The sequence below is a fragment of the Galeopterus variegatus genome, unplaced genomic scaffold (assembly GCF_000696425.1).
Source record: "Galeopterus variegatus unplaced genomic scaffold, G_variegatus-3.0.2 Scaffold733, whole genome shotgun sequence".
NCBI lineage: Eukaryota > Metazoa > Chordata > Mammalia > Dermoptera > Cynocephalidae > Galeopterus > Galeopterus variegatus.
The window spans coordinates 437709-452411 of record NW_007726844.1 but is presented as its reverse complement, the minus strand read 5'-3'; the positions used below and the strand labels follow the sequence as shown (position 1 = coordinate 452411).

The 14703-nt window shown below is 43.7% G+C and overlaps 1 protein-coding gene across 1 annotated transcript in view; it reads right to left on the bottom strand.

Moving 5' to 3' along the window:
• Positions 1–5840: 5840 nt before the first annotated feature.
• RUNDC1 (RUN domain containing 1) overlaps positions 5841–14703 on the bottom strand; it is a 9453-nt gene continuing 590 nt past the window's right edge. The window contains exons 2-6 of the mRNA XM_008571920.1: positions 14479–14701; positions 10007–10162; positions 8789–8987; positions 8180–8299; positions 5841–7767 (exon numbers count right to left, since the gene is read on the bottom strand). Coding sequence (XP_008570142.1) covers positions 6902–7767; positions 8180–8299; positions 8789–8987; positions 10007–10162; positions 14479–14701 — 1564 coding nt within the window. The 3' untranslated portion in view covers positions 5841–6901. The remainder of the gene's footprint in view (positions 7768–8179; positions 8300–8788; positions 8988–10006; positions 10163–14478; positions 14702–14703) is intronic.

Sequence of the window (14703 nt, the reverse complement as noted above, 5' to 3'; positions counted from 1 at the left end):
CTGTAGGTAGCTGGAGGGATCCATGTGACATAAGATGCTTTTGCACAGGTTCCTATGAATCTTCCTCTCTTGTTTATATAATGTGGAACAAATATCTCTTCTGTGCCACCGCGTTGCCTTAGATAATTGTATGTGTGCCAGTTTGAACTCTGACACCACATTTTCCTTCTATGCAATCATGCTCTATCTGATAATCTTGCCTTGCTTTGCTCTGTGCTTTAGTGGGTCCTAATCACACACTGGCTTTTCTGTGTTGTTTTTCCAATTTTCTTAATAATAGCAGTTACCCTGACTGTAATTTATATGACTTTAAACAGGATCACACTGTTCCCCTGACTTAGTTGCTTAGTTGAGCGCAGAACAGAGGCAATATAAAATTCTGGGGCTTCTGGTCAAGATGGCATAATAAACAGTCCCCAGCATTACTCTCTCCCATAAATCAGCCAATTTACAACTATAAAAAAGCAACAACAGCCAAGGTGGGGGCACTAGAACTCAGGGGAAGAGGAGGAGAGACCTACGGAGTGCATGAAGGTGGGAAAAGCCACGATGAGACAAAGAAAAAACTGCTCTGACCATTTTTGTGCTGCAGCCACTTTAAGGCTGGAGCTTCTGAGCACATGGAGCAGGAGCTGGCAAAAGCTGAGCCCTTTGGATATAGTTGCTTGGAGGCTGCAGGGGAGAAGAGGGCCTTGGTGGCCCCCAGGACAGCAAGACCACTAATAGGGTTCCCGTGGACCCACATAGGAGCAAGGAGCCAGAACAACTGAAAAAGGGGAGCCATTCAGAGGCTGGCAAGTCATTGCAAGGGACCGGCACACAGCCCGTCTCATGGGAAGTGTTTGCAGCATGCAGTGGGAGAGATGGGCCCACCAGGGGAACAGTGGGGCACAGCAAGGACAGCTGATCTACTCCCCAGTCAGCATAGGACCACTCAGAGGAGACTGGTCAGGAATAAAGAATTGCTTGGGGTGCGGTTTGATGAAAGGACTCAGGTCCAGATCAGAGTTTCTACACAACTCAGGTGTACTGGGTCTCTGGAAAGCCAGAAGTACCTATAAGTTCAACCATTAAAACCTGAGCTGCACAAAAAGCCTTCCATAGGGAATCAGCAGCAAAGCAGCAATTTAGCTAAACTGCACAACTCAAGTACTGGTCCTCACAGGAAGTTCCCCCATTTTAAATGTAAGCAAAGGACAAAAAATTAGTTCCGGCCCAGGCACACTGCCAGCACCTCAGGACCGCCTGGGGACCTGAGAAATGGAGCCGGGGACCAGACTCCCTCTCCCACAACCAGGCACACCGCCAGTGCAAAGGAGCATACCAAAAACATCACCTCCATGTGGGTGGCCCACCACAGCCACCACAATAACCACAGCTGCTGTGAAAGCGGCTAGACGCCACAACCACCATGCAGATGGTCTACCAGCCACTGGAGCACATTGACACAAGGAGAGTCACCAGCAGAGACCAAAGAAAAGAAGATGTCTTTCTCCACAAAGCCCATTCCAGAGTGACAAACTAAGCATCTGCTCTAGGATAATATTGGGGGACCTGAACACAGCCCTCAGCATTGGACAGATCATCTAGGCAAGAAATTAACAGAGTAACCATTACTCTTTCAGAAGAAGAGAAGAAATCTAGGGTTATCAGAGGTGGGAGGGGATAGCGAGAGAAGGATGGGGAGAGATTGGACAAGGGGCATAAAGAATAAGTATGATTTATAATAATATATATGCTAGTAATATTGATTTGATCAACATATGTCAACGTTGAACCACCAAAATATGTATAATCAATTATGATTCAATAAAAATAAAAAATAAAATCTGGGTTCACACACTGGGATGAGAAGGGGAATGAGCCATATACGAGTATTGTGAAAAATTATAGTTTGTGGGTATAATTATGTAGTGCTTTATTCCCTCAAAGTATTTTTCTAGCCTTGAACTCATTTTATCTTCATTATCCCTGTGAAGTAGGTATGGCAAGTATGAGGGGAGGTTGGGTGCTGAATTTTTAGGCCAACGACTGATATTAATACAAATTATTTACTAACTGTAGAACCTTGGGCACATCAGTTAACTGCTCTGAGATTCACTTTCCTCATCTGTTAAATAAGACTATCTGTGTTGCCTACTTCACAGAGTTGTTATGAAGGTCAAGTGAGAATGTGTGTGAAAGACTTGTAAATGGTAAAGCACTATATTCTTGTTTGTTTAAAAAAAAGAAACTAGTTTAGAGAGATTAATTTGCCCAAAGTCCACAGCGAGTAGTGGTGGAGCTGGGACTCAGATAAGCAGTCCAATTCCTGAGCCCGTACTGTTTACCTTGTCACCATACTGTGCCTACTCTACTACTCTAAACACCTACTCTGTGCCAGGCAAGATGCTAGGCACTTCATATAAGTCGACAGCCTGCTTAATCTTCACAACTCTGCATCTTATTTTCCTCCCATTTAGACATGAGGAAATTGCATAAATAGAATTCAGATTTAGGTCTGAACCCAAGTCTAGCTGGCTTTCTTTCTTTCTTTGTTTTTTTTTTTTAAGAGATGACCGGTAAGGGGATTTTAACCCTTGACTTGGTGTTGTCAGCACCACGCTCAGCCAGTGAGCAAACCGGCCATCCCTATATGGGATCCGAACCCGGGGCCTTGGTGTTATCAGCACTGCACTCTCCTGACTGAGCCACGGGCTGGCCCCCTAGGTGGCTTTCAAATGGAGTCATTTCCCATCACTCACTGGAAGAGTGTTTTCAGATGGTTCCTGAGAAGTCTTCCCAGTTCTAGAGAAAGAGAAACCGTCTCACAGTTTTTGCTCATCTGAACACTGAAGAACCTACAGAATCCTTCTTAGGCAAGATGTGGGAGGAATCAGGGTTTCCTCAGTTCTCTTCATGAGGCTCTATGGGATGTAATTTTGCCTGTAGCCCTCAGGATCCCATTCCAGTGGTTTGTCACCATAATTTTACATATATATATATATATATATATATATATATATTCTTTTTTTTTCAGCACCTGGCCAGTATATCCTAATTACATTTGTATAATTTATAAATTATGGTTATATTTCTATATCCAATTAAAATATTTTCTGCTTTACTTTGGAAAATGGTGTTTTATAGCTGGAAGAGACCTCTGAGATCATCTACACTGGTCTGTCACTTAAAGATGAGAGGACAGTTCTAGACAGCAATCACAGAGTTGGTGGCACAGAACAAGCTCTCCCCATTCCCAACCCAGTGCTCTTCCCACTACACCACACTACCCTGTCTATTTCCACCTCCACGGTCTCCTCCCAGCCTCCTTATCGGATTCTGCCTCTTCCACTTTCTCTCTTTGAAAATAGGAACCAAATTCTGAAACCTTGTGTGTTATCACCTTGGACTTATCCTACACCCTGCAATCGAAACAATTACTAAATCCTGTGAATTTTGTCTCATATCTCTTAAATCTACTCCTTTTTTTCTATCCTTTCCCACCTCCTTCCTAATTGATCTGGCCTCGGTTCTTTTTCTTCTCCAATCCCTCCTTCAACTTTTGTATGGGGCAGAATTGCTTGGGATGCTTATTAAAGAACCCAAGAAATTCCAATTCCAGTCTGGAGTGGAGCCACATAACCTACAGATACTTTGAGCAACTGCTCTAAACACAACTATAAGTCCACCACTTTTCCACTTGAAATCCTTTGTTGGCTTTCTATTCCAAAGTTTGACCTCTCACTCCTTTCCTTCCTACCTTTCCTGCCATATAAGATCCTATGACTTCCCCACCCTTCACATACCCCCTTGGGCTCTGAAGACCCATCTTCTTCTGATCCCTGGGGCCTTTATTCAGTCTGTTCCTTTTGTCTTTTTTTCTTCCCAAGTAGCCAGGCAAGATCTTGTTCAAATCCTATCCATCCTTCAAGACCATTCCAGAATTTTCCCAGGCAGAATTAATCTTTCCCTTCTCTATGCTCCATCAGCAATCTGATCTGTACTTACCTTTATTATAGAACATTTCTTAGATTGGATATGTAGTTCTCAAAGTCTGGTCTCCAGACCAGCATCAGCATCACTTGGGAACTTGTTAGAAATGCACATTCTCAGGTTCCACCCCAGAATTACTGAATGAAAAACTGTGGGGGTAGGATCCAGCTATCTGCATTTTTCTCTTTCCTGAGCATCTAGATTGGCCCAGGCAGGTGCTCAGTGGCCGGCCAGTATGGGGATCTGAAAGTAATCTTTAACAATGCTTTGCAGATCATACTTGGGCAACATCAGACCCTGAACTTCCACTGTGTACATATCGGTGGCTCTTTTTCATTCTGTTCCTGTATGTCCTTAGACCTGGGTTGACTGACACTCCCCTCCTCCCTTGTCCTGTCTGACCCTAAGCCAAGCACAGAGCTCTGTTCTCAGTCATAATACAGATATCAATGCCTCGTGGATATCTGACTGCTGGGATGCTTGTGGGACTGTCTCAGTTGATACACACCTTTAGGTTTCATAAACTTGGCAGAGCAATGGCTGTCTGCCCATCACCCTGCAGCCTAAGTCTTTTGGCAGTGGAAATTTCTGGCAGGTATGGAAATACCTCCTCTCCAAAGTGAGGGTGGAGTGAGGGGGTGGATAAAGGAGAGATAGGAACAAAAGACCTAGAAACAGTATGATATAATGAGGTAACATGACAAGAGTATAAAGACCATAAGCTTCGGATTCAGGCGAATTGAGTTCAGACTCCAGCTCTTCCATCATCATGTAAACCTGGACAAAATATTTAACCTCTCTGCAGTTTTTTTTGTTTTGTTTTTCGCACCTGGCCAGTACAGGGATCAAACCCCGGACCTTGGTGTTATCAGCACCATGCTCTAATCAACTGAGCTAACTGGCCAGCCCCAGTTCAGTTTCCCCAACTGTAAGGTGGGGATAATACTGTGTCACCTTATAATTAGTGAGAATTAAATCAGGTTAACACAAACAGGAATACTTCCCATTATGCTAGCACAAAGCCTTAATGGACGTTAGTTTTTATGAAGATCAGAAAAAGGGTTGATCCCAAGGCTGTGCCATATGGCTATACTAATGATCACCCATCCTAAATAATATCCAGACAAACGGATTTGAAAGTGCCAATTCCAAAAGTGGCATGTGTGGTGACATGTGCTGCTGGGATGGGACTGTAGTCCTGGGCAAGAGGAGATGATAATGCCAAGGGCACTTTTTAGTAAATTTGTTCAGGAAAAAAAAAAAAAAAAGCACTACCACCACCAAAGCTGAGTTAATCAAGGGTGCAAGGCAGAGAGGAAGCAGACAGTTCTCTGGATCTGGATCAGATGGGCTGATAAGGCCAAGACAGACTTATTAACCAAATCCAAGGGTCTGGAAGGTCTTTGCAGAGAAGGTACACAAAATACTATTGATTTTATTAGCAACCACAGATGTATCATTCTTCACAACATTTTACACTTATCTTGTTTCACAGGGAAGGCAGACTAATTTTAATGAAACACCAATAATATATCTTAAGTAAAATGTTCCTGAAAAAAGTTAAAGTTAAAATGCACTACATAACAGTGCAGAAACAAAGTGCAGCTGGGAGTTTAATACACAAAAACAATGCTGAATTAGTAGTGTTTGCAGTGATACATTTTGCCCATCTTTGGTCAGTCCTGGAACAGTATCCACCACAAGCTGAATGAGAAATATGAACTAGAAAGGCTGAAATACTGAAAAAAAGGACCACTCTAGAATCAGTTTTACAATGAAATACTCAGCCCCCTAGTCTGTAAAACAGTGATCTGCTGTAGTGTGTATCCCCACTGCAAGATCAGATCTTCTCCATCATCCAGTACCCATTGCAAGATCAGATCTTCTCCATCATCCAGGATCAAGGACAAGGGGTGCCTGGTGTGTCACAACCCAAGGAGGAGTTGTTGCTGGTTACCAATATGTATTCCTGTACATACTCCACTTGAGTGGCAAGGATTCTCTCAAGAAGTACACCCTGAATACATTTACTTCTAAAAAGACTGTGTCAGTCTTGTTGGTAGGTGCGCAGAGGAAAGTTTATTTGCTGGAGGACATAGTACCAGACATTGGTTCTCATTTCCCATAAATGGAAAGACCAATGTCTATGCCGTGAGAGGAGGACTACCTTGTCAGGAAGATATCAGTTATTACCTCTATAAGAAAAAGAGTTTATATTAAAATCAACTTCTGGGTAAACTCCCTTAGAAACGCTGTTCTCAGATAGTCCCATTCCTAGTTTTAGAGGCAGCCATGGAATATACAGAGTCTCCCCTGACCTTGGGGTAAGAAAGAAGGGTAATTAGTATTCATAAAAGGAATTTAAACTTTGGCCTTAGGACTCTCAAACCGCTCCCAACTTGACTAACAGGAGCCTCAAGTTGAATGTCTTCAGGGACCAACAACTCACTCACGTTGTCACTCACAACCATAAAGAGAATGGTTATTAGAGTAACCAAAGTTTTCTAAAAATGGGACATGGCATGATGAGCTGGGCATTGTGTGCCATGACTGATTCTCTTCCCATAAGCCCAAACACATGTGCCCACATCTACACTGTGGTTACACACTAGGGCAGAACCTTTTTTTTGGCCGGCCAGTACAGGGATCCAAACCCATGCCCTTGTTTTATAAGGCTGTGATCTAACCAACTGAGCTAACCAGCCAGCCCAAGGCAGAACCTTTTTAACAAGAGGGTCTCCAGCACATCTTCCCCAGATGCTAAGTTGGTGAGGAAAACAGACTTCGCGCTCATTTGGCTGACCACCCAGGCAGGGTCTAGGAAAAATGCCTTTATCCCTTTCTCTGACTCCTTGCTCCTATCCTAGAGACTAATAACATCTATCTCTACTGAGCAAGGTACTGGTCTAGGATCAGGGCATTCTCATCAAAAGGCATCTTTGATGTTCTTGAGCTGGCGCACAGCCAGGTCTACAGGTAGGCTGAACTTGAGGCTGCTGAGACGGCTGAGCAGGTTGAGGGCACTCTCGAAGCCTGTGTGTGCCATATAGCTCCAGGGCTGGTAGTGGGGCTCAATGAGTGACCCTGACTTGCAGATGAGGTTCACCCAGGACACCAGACGCTGCTCATTCAGTGCCATGCACATCAAGGCTTTCAACTCTGAGTCTGCGCTGCGCTTAAAAGGGTCATGCTCTGTCAGCACTATGTGGATGGCTGTCAGTAGGCCCTGTTTGGGTGTCACAACAGTGCCTCCCATAACAGGCAGGGCAAAGGACTGGGAGAGCTTCCGGGCTGGGGATTCCACATAAGCACGGCCATTCTTAGCATGGTAGTACTTTACAAAGAGCTCCCAGGGGTGCATGGCCTCAGGGGCCGAGGAGAAGGCTGGCAGTAAACAAGCAATGGGGGCCATGACAAGGCTCATCCCTGGGGAGGAGGCATACAGTCCATGGGCCAGCAGGTCCCTCACAGCCACTGTCAGCTCCTTCCGCACAGCCATGGTCAGCTCGTCCTTGCCTCCCAGGGAGAGGTCCTGGAGGTTGGCAGAGGTGATGACATTGTCACGTGGCTGTCGCCTCAAGGCTAGCTGCTTCACTCTGTCTACTGATACCTCCAGCCTCTTCAGTAAGGGAGAGTAGTCTCTGTCAGCCTGGCCCCTCTGCCACAGGGTTTGAGGGATCTGGCCTGTGGCACAACCAAACTGGCTCACAGCAAAGATCTGGAGCACCGCTAATGCCCGCCGCATCAGGTGTAGCCCTGTCTCCTGGACTTTCTTCAGGTCTTCTGCCTTTGCTGTTTAGAAAAGACAATGACTCATCACTGATGAGTGAGAGGCCATAACGGCACAGAGATACATTCAACAAGTCACCGGATGAGATAAAGTCTTGTCTCTGAGCCACACAGTATGGGTCTGGCATGAAGGCAAGAGCCACCCAGGACATAGCTGGACTTTATTTATTTATTGGTTAATAATAACTCCATTGAGATATACTTCATATACAATTCAGTGGTTTTTGGTATATTTAGAGTTGTGCAACCATCACCACAATCAACTTTAGAACATTTTATCATCTTAAAAAGAAACCCTGTACCATTACAGCATTTCTCATTCCCCATTTCTCCCCAATCCTCAAGCCCTATCCTAGGCAACCGCTAATCTACTTTCTGCCTCTATAGATCTGCCTATTCTGGAAGCTGTACTTACTTTTGCTCTTTCCTGCAGGCAGTTTGCTGCTGCCTGTTCTGGTGGAGCCACATCCTGTCTTCCCACTCGCTTTGCACTCACAGTATTTATCACTGGTCTGCGAGGGGCTTCCCGCTTCATCTGTAATCGGAAGTTACAAAACGGAGACACTTATTTAGCCCCTTTATAGCAGATTTTTTAAAGGAAAAATAGTATTTAACAGTGACTATCACGTACAAGAATTTTACAAATCCTAATTTACTTGTGTAAAATGATAACTGGCATAGTTTGCTCAAAAAATATTTGCTAAGTAAATGAAGCATGAATCATCATTCTATGGGTGAGGAGAGTAAGAGTAAAGAGGTAAGTAACCTACTCAAGAACACGAAACCAATAAGTAGCAGAGCTGGGATTTTAACTGTCTGGTTCTAAAACCCATGTTCTGTTCACTCTACTATGCTGGCTCCTTTACTAAACGATCAAACTTAATAGTACATCAAGAACTGGCACGTTTAGGTATTAGTACTCAGAATAAATATAATTATTATATTGGTTCTTGTTTTCCATTCAAAAGAAAAAAACAAATATAACTATTATTATGACATCCCTTCTCTTCCCATCCACTCTGACCTTGGATGAAGTTGATGAACATCTCGAGGTCTCGGATCTGAGTTTTCAGCTGCTCAACTAACTGTTCTTTCACTCGGGCTGGGTTGACAATCTGAGCCACTGCTGAATCCACTCGTTGACGAAGCTCTTCAGTGGACAGGGAACTGATGTCCTCATTCAGATTCATGTCCAGTTTCTTTATTAACTCATCTATGATCACCTGTCAAGACCACAAGCAATGAGCATACCCTTCGGAATTTTCAGAGAGAGCGTTAGGAAGAAGAATCTTAACTAATTGTTTTCCACCCATAAATGGAAATAAAAAACACACAGTCCTCCAAATTTGTTAGAGAAAATGATGCAACTCTGCTGAGGACACAGACTCCCTACTTCTCTTAGAGTAACAACAACCTTCAGTTCTCTCTGATAGAAATGGCACCTTTCACTCACTGTAAATTTTCTACCAGGCCAGTCAGTTTTCACTCAGGAGAACAACAGTGTGAGTAATTCAAAGTGGCTGATGATCCAAAAAGCCTCATGCTTCATTTCTCTAAAGGCTCCCAAGAGAAAACACACTAATTTTTCTTAATTTCTAATCGTTCTTATCTCTCTTGCCCTACTCTAGGCAACTAAAGAAAAATCTCTACAAAACATCAGTGCACATTATAACCAAAATATCCTAGTGACATTATCAGGAAGAATTTGAAATCCAGGTAACATAACCCCAGCCAGAAAAACAGCTACCTCACAGGGACAAACATGTAAAAGAGGCTGTTGTTGTATCGCTACCAGCAGATTTACAGGTCTACCCAGGTCTTACTTAAATAAATACAGTATTAAAGTCAGTCTAGATTTCTGGAATATTTATCAACTAGTGGTAGGTGGCAGGAAAAAACTAGTTTACCTTTTATGATGCACCAAAGTAAAATTTTTAATTTTACTAAAAGTTTTAATCACCAAATGAAGAAATAATACTGTTATTATATTAATACTTCTATTATTAATAATAACCACCAAAAAGAAAGAGCTCAATCATATTATGAAACTTTGGAACCTGTCGTTTTCCATGTGTGAATAAAGAATGGTTCTATGTAAGAGTAAAATCCCTTTGATTTGAGCCAGTAAAGGGATTCTCAGTAAGGCCAAGGGAGAATTGAGCTGGGAGAGGATGTCCTGGGAATACTGGAAGGGACAAGTTAACCTTGGGCAGTGGTAGAGGCGCCTCTGAAATCTGCTCACCCGTTGTCTTTCCAAGACCACGGACTGTGGCAGGGAGTCGTAACTGCCCTCTTGATACGCAAATGTTTCCAGGTCATCTAACTGGGTCTTGAGCTGCAGTATCAGTTCCTTCTGCTTCTCCCGCTGGGTTTCCAGACGGTGTTTTTCCTGCTCACTCTAAGATGAGAAAATACTTGGGTCTATTTCACAGGAAAAGGAAAACTCAAGACACATTAAGAATCCTCTCAAGTCAGGGCACGTTACTAACCCAAATACAATGCATAACTCATAAGATAGGCTCAAAAGTAAAAATAATTATTTCACCCAGGCAATTTATTAAATGTGTGTTTTCTAGAAAAAAAGTATCTATCCATCATTGGAAATAGGATATAGATACAATGGAGCTTTTTAAGATGGGTTTTTCCCCCCAAAGGTCTATTTAAGGTAGAGACAACTCAGCTAAGTCAGCCTCCCAGAAATTAGACATGCCATCCTCCACAGTCAACTACCACAGCACAACTCCTGAATACTTTGTGCAGCCAAATTTTGCAAGAGAATCTGGGGATAAGGGTGTTAAGAAAGGCTTTATAACCCATAACCAGTTTTCTTAAGGTTCCAAGTCCCTCCAATGTATTACAGGATACTTCTGCAAACTCCAAAGAATCAAACGCAGGTATCTGGGGCAGTGAAAAAAGCTCAAAAGCCAAGTAATACAGGTAGGAAGGTAACAAATTTTTTTTTTTTCCGGTATCTGGCACATTTCCCTGCCCAGTAACTCCTTTTCTCACTGTTGGACAGCAGGTAGTTTCCGCATTTAAATTATGAAAAACTCTTCAGGGTGGTAAAGTCTTGCTAATATATTCTTGCACAATGGTTCTTCCTTGCCCTTCTTGAGTGTCAAAAATGAAAAGCAAAACTAGCAAATCAGGCTGGCCGGTTAGTTTAGTTGGTTAGAGCATGACCTTATAACACCAAGGTCAAGGGTTTAGATCCCTTTTGGCCAGCTGCCCCAAAAAATAAATAAATAAATAACAAATCATTTGTACAGGTAAACCTGCATTTTAAACTAGAAGTCTACAAGGTATTAAATTTAACCTTAAAATGGTACTTACCAATCCCTCCAGAAGTAAAGTATGAGAGAGAACAAATGAAAAACAACAAATTAACTTTTTGTTCAAGTATTTATAAAGCAATCTTGCCTTATTTAGCTTTGCTCAACAGGAATGCAAGCCTTTTCTCAGGATACTACCTCTCCAATCCTTTCCAAGTGTTGTTTTTTCTTAGAATTCTCTCCCCCTCCCCCACTTTGTGAAGGCCTCTCTCCTTTAAGGTTTCCCTGATTTCTGCAGGTAGAACGAATCATTTCCTCCTCTGTATTTTGCACACACTTCTACTCCAGCTCATGTCACATTATTGTTATGTGCTGCTTAATGACGTTTTGAGTAATGACACACTGCATATACAAAGGTGGTCCCATGTGAATATAACACCATATTTTTACTGTACCTTTTCTTTTCTTGTTTTTTCCTTTTTGTCTTTTTTCGTGACCGGCAACGGGATCGCAACCCTCGGTTTCGCGCCCGCACCACGCTCGAACAGTGAGCAGACCGGTCTCTATATGGGATCTGAACCCTCGGCGGGAGCGCCGTCACGCTCCCAAGCGCCGCACTCTACCGAGTGCGCCACCAGGCCAGCCCTACTGTACCTTTTCTATATTCAGATATGTTTAGGTACACAAATACTAATTGTGTTTCAATTGCCTACAGTATTCAGAACAGTAACATGCTCGAAAGGTTTGTAGCCTGGGAGCCATGGACTATACCATACAGCCTAGATGATCTAAGCCTGTGTAAGTACACTCTATGATGTTCACACAATGACAAAATTGCCCAACGATGCACTTTTCAGAATGAACCCCCCCTGGGCTGGCCCGGTGGCGCACTGCTACAGTGCGCCGCTTGGGAGCGTGGCGACGCTCCCGCCGAGGGTTCGGATCCCACATACAGACCGATTCCCGCTCACTGGCTGAGCGAGGTGCGGGGGCAACGCCGAGGGTTGCGATCCCGTTGCCGGTCCTGGTCCGGTACGGGTGCGACACTGAGGGTAGCGATCCATTGCCGGACACGAAAAAAGACAAAAAAAAGACAAAAAAAAAAAAAAGTTAATTCTAAAATCTATATGAAAATGCAAATGACCTAGAATTTGACTTATTCTAAAGCTATTACTATCCTAAAGTTATTAAGATAGTATGCCAGAAAAGAAGATCCAGAAATAGACCCACACATATATGTCAATTGATTTCAATAAAGATGCCAAAGTAATTCAATGGAGAAAGTACAATCTTTTCAAAAGAGGGTGCTGGATGAACTGGATATCCTTATGCAAAAAACTTACCTTATACCACATGCAAAAATAAAACTCAAACTAATCTTAGACCCACATATAAGAGCTAAATTCATAAAACTTACAAAGGAAAAAAATGTAAAAGAAAATCTTTTTGACCTTTGATTAGGGAAAAGTTTTTTAGATAGAACACAAAAAACATGAAAGCAACACATGATTATATTTATTTAGAATTCTGTAACCCCTAGTTTACCAACTCCTTAAGGGCAAGGGCCTTGACTTTGAACCCATAATTCATAGCATAGTGCCTGGCGTAGGGTGAGCTCTCAGCAGTCAATTTTTGTATGTTACTGAATGGAAGTAGGTACAGTGACAAATTCCAAATAATAAACTCTGACTGGAGGAAGGTGTCTAATCAGCCCAAGGAGAAAGAACCGGGAAATAGTCTTTGTTTTCATTATATCCCAACTTTATGAAGCCAAAGAAGGAAGAAACCAGCCATAAATCCTGATTCTGTTTTCATGATTAAGTCTGCTGAACTCTGACACTTGCCATGGTAGCTACAGCATGCTATTTGCTGGAGTGTGGACAAAAAATTTAATAGGAAAGAACAACGAGTTCTGGAGCAAGGTGGGAAATTTTAGAAACAATTTCCAGTATGAAGTGAGATAAAAGAAAATGCTGGTTTAAAAAAATTTGGAACTGGTAAGAAATAAATCATTCAGTTCAAAGATGTCCTCTACTTTGGTACCGCCTGTTCACGTCAATGTATGCACACAAGATTTTAGCTGCTTATTAGGTAGATCAAGCACTACTTTTTTTAAAAAAGTGGTATACTGTTTCGGAAAGTGAAAATGAACAACGAAAAGAGAGTGCCACACCACACTGGACCTTTGGTGCTGTTCACTCCTGAACAGGACCCGGGCACAGTAATTCTATCCTTCCTAGTTCTTAAGTTGGGCAATGTGAGACAGCTGCTCCCTGTGCAAGGAGCTGTGGGGGAGGGTGGAACAGTAAACACAGGAAACAGTTTAGATTAAAATAAACAAGTCAATATCTGCTACTGATAAATCTTGGCTAAGACCAATTAGAGTGGGAAGAAAGCCATATGTGAACTGTAACTTGAAGAATAAAAAAGTGAAAAGGCAGCGTGTCTCTACACCTCCAACAAGCTATCTACATCTGTGCACTTCCAGAGATTCAAAGCGTATAAGGAAATGGTGTGTGGCGGACATAGTTTTATTACTTTTTCGTGTACACAAACTCAGTCGATCTTGCCACAGTTAGCAGAGGACCTCATTCAGAATACCTAGTTATCAAGCAGGCTGGGGGAAGAGTTCAAAAATTCCAACATCAGGAAATTCATATGATCAGAAATTGTGTTTTTGTTTTTTTTTTTTTCCTTTTTGTCTTTTTTTGTGACCAGCAACTGATCGCAACCCTCAGTGTCGCGCCCGTACCGGACCGGGACCGGCAACGGGATCGCAACCCTCGGCGTTGCGCCTACACCTCGCTCAGCCAGTGAGGGGCCGGTCTGTATGTGAGATCCGAACCCTTGGCGGGAGCGCGGCGCACTGTAGCAGTGCGCCACAGGGCCGGCCCAGAAATTGTGTTTTTTTTCAATTACTAAGATTCATCAAAGCTCTCACCTAGACAAAAGAGTCTAAAGACTAGACTTTGCCTAGATTCCGGGAAAGCACGTATAGGGACTTAATCTCAATTTCCACGAATTTCTTTCACGTGCAACTTTTTCCCAATGGCCAAGGTACCTTGTGGTCAGCAAAAGTGTTCAGGATTTAGGTACTTTACGAGGCGAAGGCAAGGTAAGCAGGAGCAGCACTGCTTCGTTTTGCTCTGTCGTCATCGCAATTACCCACGTCGCTCACCGCTCCTCCGCGGCTCACGTCATCACACACCTGCATCTCTCTTTCCACATCTTCAGAGCACACCTCTCACCCTCAGGCTCCCAGATCTCTGTCCTCCTGCCCTTCAGCAGGCTCCACACACCCGTCTCCAGTGTCCTTGACTCCGACCCACGCACTTACCTAGTCGGGTCGGCTTTGCACGGTTTCTCCCTCCGTCCGCGTCAGCATCGCCACCCACCCAGCTCCTCATTCCCATATCCCTCCAGACTGGCCCCAGCCGCTCACCTGGTCCTCGCCCCGCAACCGTGGCCGGTCCCCCGGCAGCCCGTCGCCTTCGTCGCCGGCGGGGTCCCCGGGCCCCTCGTAACCCAGGACATGAGGGCAACCGCGGAAGGCAAAGTCTTCAAGCTCGCGCAGGAGGCGCTGCTGCTCCGCCGGTGCCCCGCGCACCACCTGGCGCAGGCGGAACTGCACCTGCGCGAAGTGCGAGGACAGCGCGAGCAGCGCCGA